This window comes from Centroberyx gerrardi, chromosome 12 (assembly GCF_048128805.1).
Source record: "Centroberyx gerrardi isolate f3 chromosome 12, fCenGer3.hap1.cur.20231027, whole genome shotgun sequence".
Lineage (NCBI taxonomy): Eukaryota > Metazoa > Chordata > Actinopteri > Beryciformes > Berycidae > Centroberyx > Centroberyx gerrardi.
The window spans coordinates 30263787-30286087 of record NC_136008.1 but is presented as its reverse complement, the minus strand read 5'-3'; the positions used below and the strand labels follow the sequence as shown (position 1 = coordinate 30286087).

Below are 22301 nucleotides of genomic sequence, written 5' to 3'. Positions count from 1 at the left end.
CCCGAGCAAAACAAGGGAGCCGCTGAGAAGAAAAATGTGGATCCAGGCTGTAAGGAGAGAGGCGCTGACAGTGGCTCATGGTAGAAGAGGGGGAAACTTTGGGATCCTGAGAAGTACACTTTTAATGTGGCCAGCATTTTGTCACTGGTCAGTAACTTGCCAGTAATTATCTAGTTATATTCTTGTAAGATAACCTGTATGTTAAAATGTGTTTAAAAGCTACCATGCTGTCCTAACATTAGGTTGCTACTAAGCTAACATTACTGAGCCAGTTCCTCTCTATAAAACAGATGTGTTGTGTTCATGTGTGGGTCTCAGGATAGTTTGCTCTGTATTGAGTGCCAGTCCAGGGTGCAAAAGTAATGAGAAATCTCACTGACTTGTTAGCTAACATAAGACAGTTAATTTAGCAACAATCCACTTTAATAACCAATGTCACGTCAGCGTTGCTCAAACTTATAGTCTGAAAAGCATAGCTGTATTTCAGATTTTTAAATATTAAGTGAAATTATTCAAAGTCAACTTATTATCTTACCTGGTAATTTAATTAAGTAGTGGTAAATGTCGAAGTATTTCACTTCAGGCCACTGTGTGGGATAATTTATCCAGCTTTATTGAAATAGGACATTGATGGAGGCCAATTAAGTTAATTTTTAGTGTACCTTCTCCTCTCTGTTGGAGGCAGTGTGCCAAAATAATTCTTTGACAGACTTACTCGAAAACAGGAAAAACCTTGTCAGGGTGTCCATATCTGTTAAGATTTCCTCCCAATCGCCACTTTTGCCGGTTTGTTAGCGATATTGTTTTCCCCCACGGTGGGCGTGGCTTTCGAAGTATGACGCGCTCTGCAGTGTGTCTATGGGGCGGCCAGTGACCACCTTAATATAATAACCCATGAACACAATCCGCCAAGAAGAGAGAGCGAGAGAAGCCGAGAGAAGGTGGTACAGACCGCTGCCGCGCCGGGGACAATCTGCTGATTTTACCGCTCACACCAAAACCCCCTTTGAAAACTAGAAGAAACCACCAGGCGCAATAAAGGAAAGGAGACACAATAAGAAGGAAGGTTTGCAGAGGACCGCAAGAAGGATCACTTTATACCGGCAAACTGCCTCTATCCCATCCGTACACACACACACCATCACACACACCATCATATTCTGGGATCAATGAGCGTAAAGAGAGAGAGACCAGTGCGCAAAGTTGGTGAGACGATCCATTTCGTTTTGTAAACATTACTATTCTGGTATTTATTTATTTTATTTTTTTGGGAGGATTGCTGTCTTCGTGGGCTTCCTGTTTCAACGTGGATTTTTAGAATAGATCTTTTTCTCTTTGTCTTTGGATGACCGAGGCTTGTTGGATGGTAAAGCTTTCCTCCGGAGCGCTCCTTGGAGACAATTTCATCAGATTCATTGGACGGATTCCTCTGAGGGTGCCGCATCTTCTTTCCACCCCCACGTGTGTGGACGATATGGATTTGCTTTTGCTATAGCCAAGATTTCACCAAGATTTTTTTTATTATTATTATTATTATTTTTGTTCCGAGTGTGTTTTGTCTGTTTTAATTTATTGTGAGCCCCCCAACAACGACAGCTGAGATTTCCACACGCCGGTATACTCACCTTGCGGAATTACAACCATGAACTTTGTTGTCAGTTTGATACAAATCCTTTTGGCAGCGGTTCTTCATCTATCTAATGTAAAGGTGAGTCTTATATGAAATGTCCAGTTCCACGCGTAATAACAAATTGGAAAGGAGCTGTTCATGTTTCAGTAATGAGCGCTTCTCTTCTTTCGCATGTGCCTGGATAGTTCTCTATACAAATTTCAACTAGACAGTTTCCAATAATCTCTATTTTTTATATATTTATATCTTCTTTATTCTAAATGACATATAATATTATTAAAGTGTTCTGGAAAGGAAAAACACGTAGGTCTGTAGTTACATGTGGTTACATTCGGCCTGAATAAGCCTAAAATCTATTCATAGTTATTGGGACAGAAAACAGTCGGATTCATTCATTCATTTATTCTTTTTTATTCTTTGGCCATTTTCATGTAACTGTGTTACTCACGCCGTGAAAAAACTCTCAGCGATTATTTTTGTTTCTACAGGACTACGAAAACCTTATAGTTCCACTTTGTCCCTAGCTGAAGCCGCAATACGTGTCGTTGTGTCGTCAACCAAACTCCGTTTAAATATCTGGGAGTTTAAGTTTCCTTGATTGTCGGCAAAGATAGATACCTCATAACATATGTCACAAGACTATGCCAGGTTTCTTAAAATACCCACTTCATTTCGGCATACATACTATCCACCAAACAGCGCTTATTTTGAAAGAATTTCAACATTTAGAATTGCTTCGCCTGTTATTCCCAGTCTTCTCCCACCAAAATACACTGTGGTGGCCGGTAGCGAGCAGTGAGAACCAATTCTAAAAGTTGTGATTTAAAGGAATTAAAGTGCTGCTTTTGGATTATATGTGTGCCGAATTGAAATGTAGCTCCTAACGATTCAGAAAAGGTATTGAGTCTCATTTTATGCTATACTGGCTTTTCCAATAAGCGAGGCCACGTTAAAACTGCGAGACTTTTGAATAGAGTTGGGCTTTGCGCTCTCACCGCACACGCGAACTAAGCTGACGGGTGCAGTTTGAACTATCTACAGCAGTCCTTTCAACTATTCATTTCCCAGCGTTCACTCCCCCATCTATTTTTTCAACGATGATCTATAAAGCGTGGAAGCTGAGACCCGGTTTCTCCTGTCCTGCTGCCCTGCAGGATGCCCACCTCATTCCCACACAACCCTCCGGTTTTCTCACGCAATATCTGAGTCGGTTACAGCAGACAGATAAGGTGAACGGGGAGACGCTCTACAGGGATGCCGCTTCTGCCAGCGTCAAGTCACCCGCAATATAAACAAACACGATTTCCGGTTACATCTTTCAAAATAAAACCTCTTGAGCGCCGGGGTTCCATCCACGCAATGTCATGTAAATTCATTAGAAGGGCCGAATGGAAATGGCAAGTTTTGATAAAGTTTCCTCAGTACTGCAAAAAAAAAGAAGTTATTAAACAGCAATAGAAACGCATTTGCCAGGCAAATAATGATAGTCTTGGCATGGCCAGCCTGACAAATTCATTTTCATTGTACAACAGTTCAAAAGTGACACTTTCCACTTTACATTGGATGCATTTTCTGACGTGGCTCATTCATGAAGCTGATTTATTTGCTTCAACCCAGCGGATGGAAACACACCTAATTCACATTGCATTTTCTGTCACATTTCAAAAGTTCCCTCAAAATTTGCTTGGCAGTTTTGGATGGAAACATAGCGCTTAAGTACTAGCGACGCTTTTATTTTGAAGGTAAAATCACCTTACTTCTTTTTTTTTTTTTGCCTGTATGTGTAGCAGCTTGACACAGCTGATGCTTCTGACTGCACTTGCTCACAAGCAGGGATGCACTGGCGGGTAAACCCACCTAAAACCAGTTTACCCAGCTTTTTATTAACAAGATAGAGTTTACCTCCTATTTATGCTGATATAAATCTATTTGACCTAGATTTATAGTATACGTCATGGTAAGCAGTATCAAATTGATGGAGGTTATATGACGACAAAGCATGACTCAGTGCCTTTTCTGAACATATATATTTTTGTTTGTATTGTGCCTTATGATAACCACCTTTTCATTTTACACCACAACACTGTTTACAACACTGTAGGCCTGCTGTGGAAGAGCTGCCGATTAAAAAAAACAAAACCAAAATAAAAGACCCTGCATACTGTAAAATTGATTTGTACACTGTAATTTAACAAGCCAGAGAATTTGAACAGTTTTCTTTTCTGATGACATGTTTATAGAGGCAATCTGCACAATATTGCATCCTGATGAGAAATGTTTAACGCCTGGTCTGATGTGTGTCTCTTACAGACTGCCAGCATTAACAAGGGAGGGGAGAAGAGTAAAAATGAAGGTAAGTGTTGCATCTACTGTAAAACTGTCTAATTAAACCAGATTTGAACTCCCCCCCCCCCCCCCCCCCCCCTCTCTCTCTGTAGCTCTGCCAGGCTAGAAGACCACAGAGCCACCTAGTGGGCGTGTAGTGAACACTTCTTGAACTGTTGCCTTTCCAAAGTTTTCATTTGTTCTTTGACATTTGTGGGTGATATTTCTTGCTCAGTATAGAGAGTTACAGGACTGTTGTTCTCCTGTGAACTCGTAGGAATCAAACAGCCAAGCGATGAAAGGTCAGACATGATGGGACTTTGGAGTCTCCATAAAAGTGTTTCAAAACAAGAGTTTATGCGAGGAGGTGCACAAACAGTCAAGGCCTTCACAGTAATGAAAGGTTTTTTACATTTTTCCTCTCGTGTGCGGTGGAAATATCACCAGACGGGCAGCCTCGGTTCAATGCTGCACGCACGCATGCTTGACAGTGACAAAGTGCTGTGTTCAAGCCAAGGTTGGACCCGTTGGAGACAAACATGACTTAGTGTAGCGCATCACTGGGCAGGCATAGGCCTTTTCCATAGCCAAATAACAAGAAGGCTTGTGTGGTTGTTGATTAGCGTTTGCACAAGGGCAGCGACTCCCTTCCTTTACTGCGCCACCTGCATGCTGCTGACCTTCACACACCGACACTATCAGAAATCACACAGCCACATGATGCATTTACACATGCACACACACACAGTTTCTCTCAACCAGTCAAAAGTCGTCTTATGCGTTTACAGTACAAAATATTAGGACCGTCTGCTCTTTTGAAATCGGCGGACCTGTAAAGTCCAAGTTGAAAGCTCTGATCCATTACTGATTTCACCTGTTGAATCCACTTCAGCCATGAATAGGAGGAGAAGGGCTAAAGAAAGACTTGAGACAGTTGTGGATGGTCCTGAAGAGGCTTCAGGTGATTCTAATATTTTGTGCACTCTTAATATAGCAGGTCTACTTAAAACAGACAGAGAATCTTTGTATCCCTGGTTAGGAGTCAGAAATACAGTTGAGTATGTTGACTTGTGGCTGCTGTCTGCTGACCCCCACCCAAACCACCCAGGCAGCCAGTCTCCGCACCAGCTCTCTGGACGGAAGGCTCCTTATAGAGCAGGTGCTAGCCTGTTAGCCGGCCAACGCATCTGCTGGCCAGCTCACCCTGGAGAGGCTGGGAAGCAGGGTCATTCAGTAGGGTTAGACTGATATACAGGGCCGATATTGGTGTTTTATTAAAAATCTGATATCGTCCACCTCTCATATGGAGGTTCCTCCCTTACCACTGCTAGTGCTTTTATTTGTATTATTAGATATCAGATGTATGAGCAGAGCAATCATTCCAGTGTGGTGTGGGAGAATTTTACTCAGCAGGCTGAAAAACCTGCAGTGAAACCTGCCTCACCCTGCCTTAAAGAGCTGCTAACCCGTCTAAAAAAGATTAGAATGACTTTCAATTGAGAGTTTTAGTGTCCCACGATGGTCTAAATGCTGTTTCAGAGGCCTGACAAGAACACAACTCTCAGGAAATGCTCTGTATCTGTATAGTTTTATAGTGAATATAGGCACCAAGTATCAGCCATCAGAAGCTTCAGTACAAAAATATTGGCATCGGTCTTCAAAAATCTATATTGGTCGATCCCTAGTCCCTTGCACAGTGAATCCAGAGCTGTCAGTTTGGTGCTGGTGTGGTTTGGGACCAGAGGATGTTGTTGTAGCGTTAGTCCAGAGGCAGAGCCCGCTCAGGGGTGGGCTTTCTGGGGTCACATGTCAGAGGTGAACCCTGGCGCCGCCATGCCTGAGGTCACTGCTGCTCTGACAACCCAGGGGTCAGGAGTTAGCCAGGGGTCGCTGGGAACCCGGTGTGCCGGATGGTGGGATGAATTATTCTGGGCTGGGTAGGGGCTGGATGGATAGCGGGTTAGGGTTAGCCCTGAGCTTTGCACTCCTTCATTTTGGTTGCTTCTAATTTTTGGTGATCTAGGAATTGAAGCTTTGTTCTACTGTTGCACTCACTGGAAGTCGCTTTGGATAGCAACATCAGCTAACTGCCTAAAATGTAAATGTGCGTGTGCATGTGTGACTATGTGTTTTACGCGCATTTCTGCCAAATGGTTGTCAGGCTGTTTTCATTCCCATGTGTGGAATTACAAGTGTGACACTGGTGGGCTTTGGACTCTGGAGCTGGTTTGACATAATTTTGTTTTGCCAGGAAAAATTAAGACTCTCATCAGCACAATAAATGTCTTTGTTGTCGCTGAGGCCGCAGATCTGTGGCATTGTTTGCCTGCTGAGCTCGCTTTTGTAACGGGCAGCACTTGGGAAACGAACGCCTGTAGCTTTTTTACTTTGAACAAGAAGAACAAGTGCTCTCTTCTTCGCTGAACGGAAACAAGCAATGAAGGGATGGCGTGGCGGGGGGTGGGTGGGGGGGGGGGTGCAATTGTTGAATGTAAAGGAGGGGAAAAGACAGAAAACTGGACCGAACCTGTTTACGTAGATATCAGCCTGTCAAAGAGTTTTTCCAAAGAGTTAAACCTGTTATAACAGTTTTTTTTATAATGATAAAGTAGATAGTCACGTTCTCCTTTCGTTCTTCCTTCATTCCTCTTTCAGTGATCTCCTTCATGAAGGTGTATAACAAGAGCTTGTGTCAGCCGAGGGAGGTGTTGGTGGACATCTTCCATGAGTATCCGGATGACACCGAACACACCTACATCCCTTCCTGCGTCGTCCTCAATCGCTGTGGAGGCTGCTGCTCTGACGAAGCGCAGGAGTGTGTGCCCACGGAAACTCACAACGTCACATTGGAGGTGAGCCTGAGGACTGGGGGACTGAGCAGTGTCCGGGAAGGAATACACAAAGTTTTTAGGAGATTGGCCCATTGGTCAACTTACCTGTGAAGTGATGAAAACATAGACACCAAATCATGCTAGTCTCCATGCTAACACTTTAGCATACACTATGTTGAGTGATAGTAGACTCTGTGCTAACACTTTAGCATACATTATGTTGAGTGATAGTAGACTCCGTGCTAACACTTTAGCATACATTATGTTGAGTGATATTAGGCTCCGTGCTAACACATTAGCATAGTCCTACACTGTGTTGAGTGATAGGCACTAGCATTATCTCAAAAGTAAAGCTATAAAAATAAAATGTATTATTACTATTATTATTGTTATTACTATTATTACTATATATATTACTAATATAAGTGTTAGCATGGAGGCTATAGCCTTTAGCACACAATCTTTCGGGGGCACATGGATGATGTCGGTGTCTAAAGTTTGTTCTTATCAACTACGTTTACCAACGGGACAGTCTATCAAAAACATGGTGTATTTCTTTAATTTAAGCAAGTATAAGCAATATACTGAAGATCGCTCACACTTTAACCTTCCCACTGATCCTATACCATTCTTTGAAAGCTCTGATTCATTTTTGATGTCACCTGTTAAATCCACTTCAGCCATGAAGGTTAGATGGAGATGAATGGGAGGAGACGGGTTAAAGAACAACTTTTTAGTTCTTGAGACAACTGAGACATGGATTGTGCAAAAGGGACTTCAGCTTAACTTCAGGAAGGTGGTCCTACTATTTTGTACACAGCTTCTCTCCAGAAGGGCAGCAGAGCAGAGAAAGTGAAGGAGCGAGGCTTGGCATGTCAGCTATGTTGTTTACCCCGGCACACTCTGTTTACGCCCATGTCAAAGGCCTTTCTTGGCCTCCGTCAAGACCTTACTGTTGGGCACGGATCTTGGCTGGAGAAATATAGGAATGTCATACAGACAGTTCATGTCTTCGAGCCATTTGGTCAGAGAGTGGTTAAAGCTGTGGTCTCCAAACTGTGATAGCGCAGTTTCTGTAGAGAAAGGGCAATGCTAGTCGAGGTGAGGAAGTGAGCGACCTTGGTTTTGGAAAGCCTTGTTGCTTTTTCATAGTCTAACCCATGCACTGTTGTGTCCTCTGCTTCTCCTCAAGGTAATGCGGTTCAAACCGATGGTATCGCAACATACTATTCAGTTAAGTTTCACAGAGCATCGAACGTGTATATGCAGGTAAGAAACTCTAAACCCCCTAAACTGCCTTGCACAGTCACAGTGGTTTAACAAAAGCAAAAATCTAAATCATCTCGCTCTTTTCATTTCAGACCAAAGCCAGGGGTCAAAGCAAAGAAAGAGTAAGTACGTGTTCTGTGTTTTTCCTTTGGGTCATGTATTTTGAGGGATTTGAGTGGGGATGGAGATTCTCTGTGTTCAGTTTAGCTCTGGAGTAGAAACTTAAACATGACAGCGCCATCATATCTACCACAGTATAGGACATGAATACACTGAATGACCAACTTCTCAACCAATCATACTTACATTTACTCAGACACAATCACAATCCTCCTGAACCAATCAGTGTTCTCTGCAACCAACATGTCTTTGACTTTGGTGATGTATTGTGCTGTACATAGACGAGAAGCAGCCAGCTGGACACTGTGGAACCAGCAGCCTTCAGGGATGCTAATGCAAATGCTAGCAGTAGAACAAGTATCTACTGCTACTGTATCTACAGCATGGCTTTCTCCTCCATGCTGACAAGCTCACAGTTTCCCTGCCCGCTCTCTCAGTTGGTTTAGTGTGTCGCTGAAGGGTGGTGAGAGGAACTGTAAGGGTTCCTCCCATTAGTGATAGTAGCGCTGACTCAAAGCACCGACTTGGAGGTGTTCATGCCTTTGAACATGTTTGTTTGAAGCCTTCGAGACGCCATGATTGAAGTTTTCTGTAGACTTTGGTGGCTCCTGATTGTGATTATACATTTGAGTTCATGTCAGCAAAGCAAACATTGCAATGTCGTTATATCATTCCCTACACTTGACTAGAGATATTTGCTGGTGACATCAGAATTTAGGAAGTCAGAGAAATCAGGGTCCATCACCAAACCCCAAGTTTCCTGGTGGTATTAACCATCGGAAAGCTGGTGTGAATAGTATTGCTTAGTAGTATTTACCATCTGAAAGCTAAGGTTAATGGTATATTCAAGTCAGAAGCTTGTTTCTATCATTTTTCCTATATCACACGAATGCAGTAGGTGTATTAGCACCTCCACTACCGTACAGATATGAGTTAGTGATGCCGGCCACAGCAGGAAGGCATTTTAAGGCCTAGTTCTTGGTTCTCTCTAGGCCTTGGAGGGAGGGAACAGGCCTATCTTCCGTCTATCTTTACTGGGCTCTCACACTTTGAGCATGCTCTTTTTATGGCAGCGCGTTTAGTGCTTTACGGTGCGGCTGTAACAGTGCGGAGGATTGAGGTGTAGCTCGCCGGCTCCAGACCACCCGCTGCTGTCTGCACTCTGATTCCAGTTGCACAAGCCTGACCCTCGGCCCTCGGCTACTTCCACAGTCTAATCATAGCAACAGGTGTCATGCAGTTAACCTATTTTTATTTTTAGTGGTGTAAATAGAGGAGGAGCTCGGAGACGGCCTGAGATGCTGTCGTCGGTTACAGGCCGTGAGAGAACTCGCTCGCTGTCAGAGTTGACACAGGGCTGCGTGTGTGTTTGACGTATACATGCATGTGTGGACCAGTGTGTGTGTGTGTGTCTTCGGCCACCTCAGCAGCAGGTCAGAGAAACGCCCCTTGTTTAATTGGATAAGAGGAGTGCGTGTATGCCAGACTGCACCTCGCTGGGTTAAAACCCCATGGATCGGTGGAGGAGAGATGGGATCATGTTAGCTCAGAGGGCTAAATCAAATCCGCTTGTCATGGGGCTGAGCTGAGCCTCGTCCGGCCTTGTTGGACGTCTGCCTGTCACTGTGCACGTAGGCAGCGAGTTTGCCCTTATGGCAGGGCGGAGTGGAGGTACTATAAAGAAGACGTGTTCATTCATTCATTCGTTGCCTCACTTGCACACACAGAGAAAGATACACCCAGGTACACCCAGCTCAGTCCTATCCTGCGGATCGATAACCACCCCAGCTAATGAGGAGACTAGATTAGAAGGCAGATGCCCTGTCGATTGATTACCTCCTGTTTGGCTTTATCTGCTATTGACTGAACTCTGCACGAGTGTCCCTGCATCTACTTAGGTGTCTCTCCTCTCTCTCCTGCCCTCTTCTCTGTTTTCCAGGGGCAAGGGCCAAAAGAGAAAGAGAAAGAAACAGAGAGACACCGGCAGGATTGCTGAGGCCAAGGCCTATGCCAGCGCCGCAGTGTGCCTAGGCGTCGGCACGGTGTCTCTCTTGATGGTTGGCTTGATATCGGAGGAACTTTTTTGTCATCTTGTAAATTAAAAGAGCAAATCTTTTGTTCAACTGAGTTTCCATTCCCCCCCCCCCCCCCTTCACGTTTCTTCTTTTTTGAAATCTGGCACATTTATTCCATGCCATGGCAGTGATGTGAAGTTGCCATGAAATCCGTCAGGTAATGCTATCTGTATGAAGCATGGTTGGTTTTAAGGCTGTCTGCTGGCCTGCTGCAGGCAGATAAGTGGGTGCCGCATCTACTTGCTGTTGGGGGTTTGTTATCTGCTTTCCATGTTTCCTTTCGTTTCAGCCGATAGACGACTTTTAAACGGGGTAGTCTTGATAGCAACGGTTACTGTATAACGGTTAAGTGCAGACATGGGGTGTATTTTAGGTTAGGATAATTGTAGCCTTGAGAGGTACGCCGATAAGGTCTGCTTGGGTTGTTTTGTTCCTGTTTTCATACAGGAGGTCTTGACATAGGCTGCTTGAACGTGTGCTTGTGCCATGTGATTTTAGCCGAGGGGAAATCAGTGGTTTGAGACAAAGCATAGCTCCTTGTTGCACCACAGCAACCCTCACTGTATCCAAGTCTGCCCCTGTTTTGTCTCTGGAGTGTGACCTTCCATCTCATACGTTTAGCATTGTAATAGATACTGCATCTATAGGCATCAACTATGGTGTCTATGGGTTTATCGTGTCTTCTATGACCCTAAGAGATAGGCTGCTCAAAATGTGCTTAATCATAAATTGCTGAGAAATGGGTCAGGAGCATTGAGCTTTGCATTACATGTAGCTTCTGCTGGACTTTTTAAAACTAGGGTTAGATTGATATTTCCGTTTTGCCCTGGGTTTCAATGGAGAGGTTTACTTTCCCATGATTGTCTAAACGCTGTTTCAGAGACTTTTCCCACCCTGACATGAATACTTTTCCGGGGGAAATACTGAATCCCTTTATTTTGTTGACCTGAAAATGGCCAGACTTAAAGATGTTGAATATCAGCGCAAAATATTGGCTATTGGCAACTTCAATCCGAAAATATCAGTATCAGCCTTCGAAAACCCATATCAGTTGAACCCTAGTTTATAAAACCACACCTGATTTGTGTGAATGGTACAGAAGGGTGAACATTTCTCCATCCAGGGTCATGTGTGCCTACTTGCACCAGTCCATTTCCTTTGCGGTTCTCTTAGACCAAATCCCACATGTGCTTGTCGTGCAATTTTCGAAAGGGAGAGAAAGGAAGACAGAATGATAGAGAGGCTGTAGCTGAACATAAGCTTGCATGTAAAGTTTCATGGGCGTAGGACAGTCACCTGTTTTCTTTACCACACACTGTCTGTGCTCTCTTTGTAACGTCATAAAGTTCCACCAAATCATGGTATCGCCAGCCTCTGCTGCCTTCAAGAATTCCCTTCACACTTACCAAGCTAAAACTATCAGGAGTTGCTTTTGTGAACATATTGACAATATTTTCTATGGTCTGTGTCGGCTATTGAACATTTTTGTGATGAGGATGTTGACCGAAAAGATGAGCACATTGACACTGTGGCCCAGATTCACTGAAGGACTGTGCAGGGAAAGGTGCGCTTTATCAGCAAAATGACCAAACCAGAAAGCCATGCTGCTCAAAACAATAAAGCCTGTTTGCGCCCGTTATGGTCATGCATATGTAAGTTATAGGTAAATCATATTTTGCCCTCATAATAGTTGTCTGTAGTCAAAGCCATGCAAATTGAGACTGTGCCCAATTCACTAAGACTTCGCAACACCAACTCCCACTTTGTGCAAAGAGTTTGGTCAATCAGAATGGCTGCTATCATTGATACAAGACTGATGTTCTTGTGTATGTTTTACACACGTGGTCCAGACATGACCATCAAAACAGACCAGGAGGGTTCGTACCGTGTCGTTCCCAGAGCAGATCAGATCAGAGAACGTTCCAATTGTTAAGGGGCTCCAGGCGCAAGGGTGCCAGCCTTGGATTGGATTAGTCTTACAGCTGAAGCTATTTGTGCTTGCATTTGGTGATGAACGGGCTATTTGCTTGTGCAGTGCTCTTTTCGAGGGCTTGTTTGCGCCACAATTTGATAGATTTGCATACATTTCTATGTGAATAAGTAAAAAAATCTGCGCTGTTAGCTCAAGCAACAGAGACGTACAAAATGCGCAAATTGCCCTCTCAAAGCGATCTTAGTGAATCTGGACCCGAGTGTTTCTTGTCTTGACGGTGAGGGAGGGTGGTGAGGGAGGGGGGGCTGGGGTTTTGAGGGGGGGTATGTTGCATGAGTGTCTGTGTCTGCCCTTTCTGCAGGATTCGCTCTATAGCTTAGATCTCTCTCTCTGTCTCTCTCTCCCCTTTTGCTTCCCTTGCAGCCACTGTGAGCCTTGCTCAGAGAGAAGAAAGCGCTTGTTTGTGCAGGACCCTCTCACCTGTAAATGTTCCTGCAAATTCACACAATTAGACTGCAAGTCCAGGCAACTTGAGTTAAACGAAAGAACTTGCAGGTTTGTTTACCATATATATCACGATAAACAGCGTGCCTTGGAACCGCTCCTTCACCTACCTGCCTATTCATCTGTCCGTTCATCTCTGCGCTTCTGCCGGGCGCATGGATGGATTTCCCCGCTGAGAAATGCATGCTTTTCCCCTGCTTTTGTGATGTGTGTTGGTGTTTGTAGATGGGAATGTGGTGGGTCTGTGCTTCCCTGTGTGCTTGCATTGTCTCTTGTCACATGCAGCAGTCTCACGGTCTGCTCCACATCATATTTATGTTCGAACTGTGACCCCTTGAGATTACACTGAAATGTTGCTTTAATGCAGTCTGGATGTTTAAGATGTTAGATGCTCCTTGCATGATAATATTTTATTCAGCTCAGATTTAAAACATTATCAACATCCATGATCAAACTAATAAACAACCCGACTCACATTCACCATATTAGGTCAATCTGTATAGAGTAGCCAGCGGCCATCATTTACAGCCCATACACACCAATGAAGTTTTCACTTCTTTCTACCAGTCTGGATCACTACCAGATAGATACATTCATGTGGCAGAAGTCCAAAAAAAGAACTTGTGCACGTCACTAACGAAACTAAGGTTTCCCATGGTTCTTGATTGTGAGGGAGGCTCGCAATTGAGTGAATGCAGTAATGGTGTCCATGCTGCTTGCTTCTCATGGTCTCTGGCTCTTACTCATAAATCATTTTCATGAGTAAAGACAAATAAAATAAAAAAATACTACTAATCAAGGGAGTCAGACTCAACGCCATTGGTGCAAATAACGGCTATGCGCAAGTAGCCAAATAGAGAGGTGCTACGACTGCTGCCTCTAGTCAAGCTCTTAACAAGGCCCTGTGTTCTGTGACCTCTCCTGACCTGGCCCCTTCCACGACCTCTGACCCCTGAGGGCCCCCCACACACTGCGCCGGATTTAGAGAGGCACACACACTTCTGGGTGGGGTGACCGGTGACATGATTCCAATTGGCCACTCCATATTCAGGAGATGGGGGTGTGTGGTGGGACACTCCCCCTTCCCCCACCCCCAACCCCCCTTTCCCCAACCATGCTACAAAACCTACACCGTCTCCAAAAAATCTAGTGAAATGAGCACATACTCTGACACGCAGATTACACGTTGTGGCACGAATTGTATGAAAATTACGTTCCTCCACCACAAATTGGATCGTGTGACAATAGCATGAATTGAACCTGGGTGAAGGTAAATGTATCCACCCACCTTACCTCCACACCCTTACTTTCCATTGCCCTACTTCAACGCCAAACTACCTCCTGTTTCTAGTCGTATCTCCTCCATATAATCCTTATCTGGTGGGGAAATGTATGTAATCTCTCACTTTTTCGTGCACGGAGAACATTATTTGCATTTCAGGACGTTGTGCTCAATTCACAAAATCTGTTGCGAAGCCGATTCGCTGCTGGTCGATTAACGGAATGTCTGTCTTGTCCTCCACAGATGTGACAAACCAAGGAGATGAGACGAGGAGAGGGGGGAGGGCGACACTGGTATGAAGGAATTATTTTCTTGGCACAGCACTTTGAAACCCGAGGATGCATTCCCTGCAAGGAGTTGAAAGGACAACACAAGAGAGAACAGTTGGGACACACATCTTGCCGTTGTCTATTTTTTATCCACCTAAAGATATTAATATATATGTACATATACTATATAAGTACAACGACAATGTATATTGCTGCTAAAAACAGAGACACTATATAAAGCGAACGAATGCGCCACCGGCGTGTGAACGGGATATATTTCAGTGGCGGCCCGTTTGGGCCCGCTCATGGGTAGAACTGGGAAAAAAAAGAATCTGTTTTATTTTATGTAACACTTCACTGGATGCTGGTCTGCTGTGGATATGAATATCTTAATTATTTCTGTGTAAACATTAAGCGAAAAAAATTGTGACCACGACTTCACCGAGAGGTGCGACGGGAGCCCGGCTCGCTTCTGAACTCTCATAGAAGAGACTGAGAGGGAAGGACGAAAGTGGGGGAGGACGAGGAGGTGGAGGAGCTCCTGTTGTACTGTCAGAAAGAAGAACTATTTCCCCTCTGTGACGCGATGTGAAGTTTTGCCACCACTGTACTGACTAACACCCAATAGGAGTCGGTGTGAGAATACGTCTAAACTGACACAGTCTCACGATTTTTTGTAAAATGAGCACAGACTTCGGAAACGACGATTACGTGTTTGTGGACAGGAATTATGTGAAGGTTACGTTCCCGCCACCACGAAAGGATTACGTGACAATACGATGAATCGAACACATCATTTTCGCGTGTTCGTCTTGTGAAAAGGTTAGGTAACGGTTAAGTTTAGGCAAATACAACAACTGCAGTTAAAGTTAGGGTTGGGGCTAGGCAAGTAAAACAATTTGGTTAAGAAAAACTTAATTCCCAGTAGAAAACATCTTGTCATGGGAATTCGTCTACACCCTCGCTTTCCATAGTGGTATTTCAGTGTCAAACTTACACTTGTTTTTTTTTAATATTTTACGACATCGTGCTCATTTCACGAAATTTCACGAGACCAGGCTGTCTAAAGGGATATTAACGTAGGTATATATGGAGACAAGGAGTGACTAGACAAGCTGATTACAGCATCCGTAACGGTGGAGCTAAATGCAATGCACCACCGTAGAAATCGCCCACCTCCATTTTCCTTATTTAATGGCTTTGTATGTGTTCCAAAGAAATAATCACGCATCCAACGTCAGAAGAGTTCATCTTAAAGCAAAACGATCTGTATATACTTACCAGATATCCCTTTGTCTAGTACACTACATCTAATTTATAATGCTAGAATATTTTCAGTATTCTATGTATTTGAGTAATATATTTATATGCAGTGTTATGGTTGATTTTTTCCCCCCCTCCCTTCTCGACTGTTTTCAACAATCTGTCCTGAACGTGGTGAACATGGATGACTGTAGACCGTTTTTTTTTTTGAAAAAAAAAAGAAAAAGAACAGAGAGATAACACTTTGACATTCCTGAATCAAACTAGCTGTGCTTCTCTCCGGCTGGAGGGGGATCATAGCAGGCCTGTTGACCGATAGAAACCCCAGCTACAAACGTGTGTGAAATGATGCGCCAACGCTGGTGTTTTCAGTCTTGGACTGGGACTTTGGACATGTGGTTTTGCACTTGAGTTCCTGAAGACACGTCATATGGAGGACTGAAGGAGTCTCGCTGCCGCCGGTCAGCTCGGACCTGATTTGGTGAATAAGACTGAGACCGGCTTTTGGTTCGATACCTGCGCCTCTGAAGTCCTCTGATGATGAGAAAAAACATTCTATTTGTATTAAATTGCCAGATTTTTTTTGTTGTTTCTTATCATGTACAGCCACATTTTTAGTATATTTTCACATTAATATATTTATTGGTGCTGTAAAATGATATGTTTTACAATATTAATAACCCTCTTTTGTTTTTAGTGTAACTATTAAAACATATTTATTTTGAAAATATATTGTGTTTTTTTTTTTTTTATTAAACATAAACTGGAGCGCTGTTTGAAGGCTTATCTTTTTAGTGGTGCAGAAATATAGATACAGTTGTTTGATCAGTTATCAGGACAAATGAGTAAAAGTTTCCCATGGAGCCCATGTTCATTAATATACACAGTGTCCAAATAGACTATATGAAGTGATGTAGTGGTAAATGAAAAGGAGGGTAAGCTATGACCTCTAGTTGGTGATCATCATCAGGCAAATCAGTTATATTGTCAGAAAAGTATTAATTTATTTAAGTTTGATTCCCCTATACTCTTATAACTTACATCAGTGTATTACTACTTACCATGATGGACACTGACTTTACATTATAAAAGGCTTAAAAGGTGGGAAAACTGACTTTAGGTGGGTTTTCCCTCCAATACATCCCTGGACAGGCCTATTACATATATTGCATCACACAATAACTCAAGAACAAGACATGGTAGAAACTTCATACTTACACCACAGGTTCCCCCTATAGAGTAGATGATCTGATTAGATTTCGGAGAACCTTGCAGCATAAATTTGCATATTAATAAGGAAAAACTGATTTTCTTGAAATTACTATAACTCCTTAATGCTCTAAGATACAGAGTTCATATCAGTACCACTTATGTGTACCAGAAATATTTGTTAGTTAATGCATTAATTAGCTTAATTAACGACCTCACTAGTATAACTGGTAATATGGATGTAATTTAGAGGCGAGTCTGCTTGGTTCTCATTTCACAGGTCTGCCGGACTGGCAAATTACATCCCATATAAGACATAATTGTATCGTTGTTGAGTCTACATGGTCCACATTCCAATCTTAGTGAATGTAGGTTTAAACAGTATAAACCTCAATACCATAAAAGTTATTACAGAGATTCCTACTGAAAATGCTTCCAGCAGTAGGCTATGATTTCCTACCAGAGCCTCTAATTAAGAGTTCAGCATATGGTTCTGTCTGTGGTTATGTTATTGTGTAATTTCATACATTCTACCTCTACTAGAGAGAGTTTAGCAGCGCCTCTTTGGGAATAAAACATTGTGGAGGCCAGGAAGAGACGGGACATTTTAGTTATAGCTGCACTAGGCGACAGGGAGATAGTTTTGGATTTCACTCTTAAGTTCTGATCCATCACTTCTGGGTGGAGAAGATTTCCCACCAGTGACCATACTGACACCAGAATTTTATTTGGGCAAATATAGGGAGAATCTACAGTGTGTCAATTAGTGGAGATTTTTTAACATGAAAATCTTGCCTAGTGCAGCTTTAAGGCCACCCTCATTTTCACCTCATTTGCCATACTTCCTCCCTCACACCCTTTCTTCTCCAGAGTTTGGTAGCTAACGTCAGCAGTTGCCATGTGGGCTATTAATCACAGTTAAGTCGAAGTGCAAGCAATTATAAAAGTGCAAGGAATTATGTGGAAACACTTTGTTACTAATTAAGGTTGTAATAGCCTGTTACCTATCAGGAGCGGATGTCATTAACTTGCCCACTCCTGTTCCTGCTGTTTTGGCTGACTGTTATGTTAATAAGGAGTCTACCTTTGTATGTGGTGTAGTCAACCACACCACAAACAACAAATTTGATCATTTTCATGCCAAAATCTCACAAGGATTCAGTGTTTCCCCCAGAATTGTATTCTTGTCAGGGTGGAAAAGCCTCTGAAACATCAATTAGACCATCATGGAACACTAAAACTCTGTTTAAATTTATTTTAGGGTTAGTAGCTCCTTAAGGCAGTCTGACCCACCACACCTGAGTCTGGGATAAATTATTGCCTTTACATGAAAGATGCACTTACCAAAATATTATTGAACAATTAATTGAATAAATAAAATGTGCAAAGAAAATAACATTTCACTGTAGTTTTTACAGAAGGTATACAGTAGGTCAGGGTTGGGGTCAATTCATGAATGAACTCATCAATTCCAAGTCAACTGAGGTATTGGAATTGGAATTTGAAAAACTTACAGGAAACAGAATTGGAATTTCAGGAATTTAATTCAGTGAAATTAAGTAAAATTCCATCTTTTTGGGGGGGTTTTCTTACCACATATCTGAGATTACACATAACGTTATATATTATCAATACTGAATATCATAAACTGTTAAAGGGATCTTTCAGGTGGGATTTGATGTATGTAACATCAGCTATTTAAATTTACAATTAAACTATCAAATAAACTTATGTTTTGTCCAGTTCTCTATACATGATGCATTAAACCTTACAACACAGTGAGTACTTTTTTTTATTGCTAAATTCATGTTCTTTTATTCATATATTTTACACTTTTTTATTGCATCGAGACATCATTACACCTTCAAATTTCACATCACTAAGATAACATCTCTCATGGCTAGATATTGGGATGCAAGTTGGGCCAAGTAAGGGAACCAGTTCTGGCTTTGTTTCCAGTACTGGAGAGGATCAGACTCCTCAGTATGGTATGGTAGGTTTAGATAGCTTGGTAGCTCCTCTGATGCTGGTAACTGTGTGGCTGTGGACAGGGCTGGGGAATCCATACATGCACCAAGCTTTGTTCTCTTCTTTGGTGGTGCAGAGGGTTCCTTTGCGGTTGATGATTTTGGTGGGAAGAGAGAGAGGACCTTGTTTGTCCGTATCTCCTTGATGTTGTGTCTTTCTCCACCCATGCACCAGTCAAGTTTGAACCTTGGGTCCAGGGTGGCAGCCAGCTGAAACCGCTCCATATCTTCACACTCAGCCAGCTGTTATTCTGTTGAAGATTTCATTGTTGTGATCATTTTGCTTGGTCTCCTGCTTGGCCACAGCATAGCGAAGACACATGGAATCGATCCATTGCTTCCTCAAAAGGCTCCAGTGTCTCACAGAGCTCTATGATTAGTTTGATTTCATTTGTTGTGAACTGAACAGGGGCTTGAAGCTCTGAGAAAACTTGTGAGGGCATCTGAAGAACTAACCTCATCATCTTCAGCTGGCTATTCCACCTATTTTGCATTTGCAGCCTGGAGCTTCAGATGATGCTCAGGTGGTTTTGTGGCAAAATGATCTAAGCCACTGAACTTTTGCCATTACGATTTTTAGAGGACCAGCTAGTTCCACCGCGTCACGCACCACAAGCTGGACAGTGTGGATGAAGCATGGGCTTCTCTCAGCTGGCAAATAATCCAGTTCATCAATTACACTGATCTCCACATGGCCAGCTCTGGCATCATCGCTATCATCTGTGTCACTGTCATGAACCTCCACCGGTGGGACTAGAGTGAATGCCTTCACCACCTTTGTTGGCACTTTGTTGACAATGTTGTAGACGGAAATGTTGTAGACGGAATCTTTCGCAAGCCAGCATTACTGTGTGAATTACAGTCCAACATGAAGTGACCAGTTATACCCAAAAAGACCGCATGTCCCTGCTGGACAAGATGTCCACGGTAAGACGGATGTATTGAGCTTTCTGCATTTGTGCACTCAAGTCATCCTTAATGATAGCTGTGAAGAATTGAGAATTGAGAGATTGAAAGTCCTTGTTTTCAACAGTTGACAGAGGAAGCAGATCATTGGCAATGTAGTTGACAATGCTGTGTGTAAGCTCCAGTTGATGGCTGTTGGTGGCTGGCTATTTCACAGTGTCAAGAGTGGTCAAGCAATTCAGTCTGTCCAGATTCAGTTGAGCTGTTGCTGGTGAGCGTAGCTACTCACTAAGAATGTCAGGATGCTTTCTCTAGAAGAAAAATGGTTAGGCTCTTGGTTAGGTCAACTGTGATACAGAGTGACTCACATATATTGTTGGATCAGAAATGATTGGCACCCTTGATACAGATGAACAGAAATACGTAGGCATAGGCTACAGTATGATGGTTATTGGAAAAGCACTTCCACAGAACTTTGATACTGTTATGGAAATGAGCACTGCTGCATGAGAAAGTTGAAACCCAACTGCCACTGTTCAGTCAAATGATGCAATTTTGCATCACACAATGTCACACATGCAACAACATGAAAACAGAATGAAAGTTCTGTGGAAGTCATTTTAGCTGTATTGCCAAATAAGGTCATGCACAAAAGGCAATCCAAATGGAAATCAATTCTATCAAAGTTAAATGAGCACACACTAAATCAGCAGTCTCACACCTTTAACACAGGTACAATTGGCCTTATTTAAAAGAAAAAAGAAAAAAAAACAATCAAACTGCATCATATCCATCATATCAGAGATGGATGACACTGTCTCGACCAGATCTGATTTTTAATAAATGGTCTATATCATGTGCAGACTTCCTCCTAAATGTATTTTCCCGCGAAATATGTTGAAATTTTGTGAAAAGGAAAGGACTGCATGAACATGCTGCCACTTTTATGGAACATCTACCCCGCCGGTTATGCAAATTATTGATGAAGAATAAAGGTGTGGTTTCTGTTCAGCCTCATGTCCTCATTTTGGGATGATTTCACACAGTTTCCTGACTCCTACTGTAATGTTTTATGGAAGTTTAATTTGAATTTCAGCTGCGGTTGTTTTAACATGAGAGAATTAGCTGCTTTTATGGAAGTGCTGTCAGATAAACTTGGCATACGTTTGTTGGTTTAAGGTTTAAGGACTTCTGAACTTTGCTCCTGCGGTTGAATTGGCAGGAGCTGACAGGAAAATGTGTGAGAGTTCCTGTAATATAAACTTGATACGCTGGCCTCGTGAGTCAGGAGCCATAAAGACAACATGGGACGTCGCTGCAGAACTCCAGCTCTCCGAGTTCTGAGTTAGCACTTAACAAAGGATTAAGAAATGTGATTAATGTCATTATAAAAGTGCTCAAACACTTCTACATGGCAGATTTGAGGCATAAATAAGACATAAACATAATCTTTTTCCCTCCACAGTAAGAGCCCTGAGTCTTTGTGGCGCTAAATACCCAGAGGAATGCTGCAAATGATTTGATCTCCGATTAAAGAGGAATTTGAAAAATCAGGCCAACTTTGACCTCATGTTAACTAACAGAGCGAGTGGAGCTGGACTTTAAACTGCTGCTTCAGTAACAGGTTTGCCACAGGCGAACCTGAACCTGCTAACAAGAAATCCTTGATTTGACTAATAGAAATTTCCCTGACATGCTGCGCAAACTATACCTACTACTAAGTGTGCCATCTACCAAAATGCAAGGGTGGAAATAACAGATTACAATTACACTTGTTGCTGTAATTGAGTAGCCTTTTTGGTGTCCTTTTTGAATATTTTTTTAAGTTATCAATTTTACTTTTACTTAGGTGTGTTTTGACTGGCGTATTATACTTTTCTACATTTTAAATTGCATCCAATAGAGAGCGCAACTCTCCATAGGCATTGCATCAGAAACTGGTCAGTGTCAAATTGGTCATTTGTGGTGCCATTAGCAGTGAATGGTCAGTCAGCAGAGACGACAAGTGTGGCCAAGTATTTTTTGAATTAAAAGACCCTTGTTTGTCCTCTTTGCATTGCATGGGAAAGTTCATATGTAGCAATATTCTCTTTTGTAAAAAAAAAAAAAGTAATTCAGTAAGCACATTTTTTTCACACCAAGTAATTTCACTTCTACTTAGGTAAAATTCCAAGTAACAGCACACTACTTTAGCGGGATATTTTAGTGCTCTTTCCACTCCGGGCCAAACGGAAGAAAACTTTTAGTCCTGTCACTGTCAATACAGTCACTTAACAGGAACAACATTTTCCACCACGGCAACGCTGCCAAATGAATATCAGTAATTCAGAGTTCATGAATGGACTGAGTGATGCTCATGGATGGAATGAGGAACAAGGAATAGGGAAGGAGGAATGTGTGGAAACTGTTCTCGCTATCGCTTTAAGAGTTTCAGAGCAGGAGTGGGGTTCACGCGCTGTCACCGCAATGTCTGTGTGTGTGTGTCTTGTGTTTCTATACTTATGAGGACCAAATGTCTCCACAAGGACAGAAAGATGCGGAAAATCCTCCAAAGTGTTGACATTTTCTCGAAGGCGTTAATTCCGGATTAGATTTGGGTTTAGGGTTAAGGTTAGGTTTAGGGAGTTAGGAAATGAATGTCATCAATGAAGGTCCTCA

The 22301-nt window shown here is 42.6% G+C and overlaps 1 protein-coding gene across 6 annotated transcripts; it reads left to right on the top strand.

The window, feature by feature from the left end:
* The first annotated feature begins 1585 nt into the window (after positions 1-1585).
* vegfaa (vascular endothelial growth factor Aa) lies at positions 1586-15709 on the top strand. Of its 6 annotated transcripts, XM_071905391.2 has the most exons (7): positions 1586-1708; positions 3941-3983; positions 6611-6807; positions 7979-8055; positions 8148-8177; positions 12607-12738; positions 14213-15709. In XM_071905391.2, exons 1-7 carry the CDS (start codon positions 1643-1645, stop codon positions 14232-14234), a joined length of 567 nt encoding a protein of 188 aa, XP_071761492.1. In that variant the 5' UTR covers positions 1586-1642; the 3' UTR covers positions 14235-15709. The 6 variants fall into 6 exon arrangements, with proteins under 6 accessions (XP_071761492.1, XP_071761495.1, XP_071761497.1 ...); XM_071905394.2 differs by lacking the exon at positions 12607-12738; XM_071905396.2 differs by lacking the exon at positions 12607-12738 and having other exon boundaries at positions 8148-8181.
* Positions 15710-22301: the final 6592 nt, after the last annotated feature.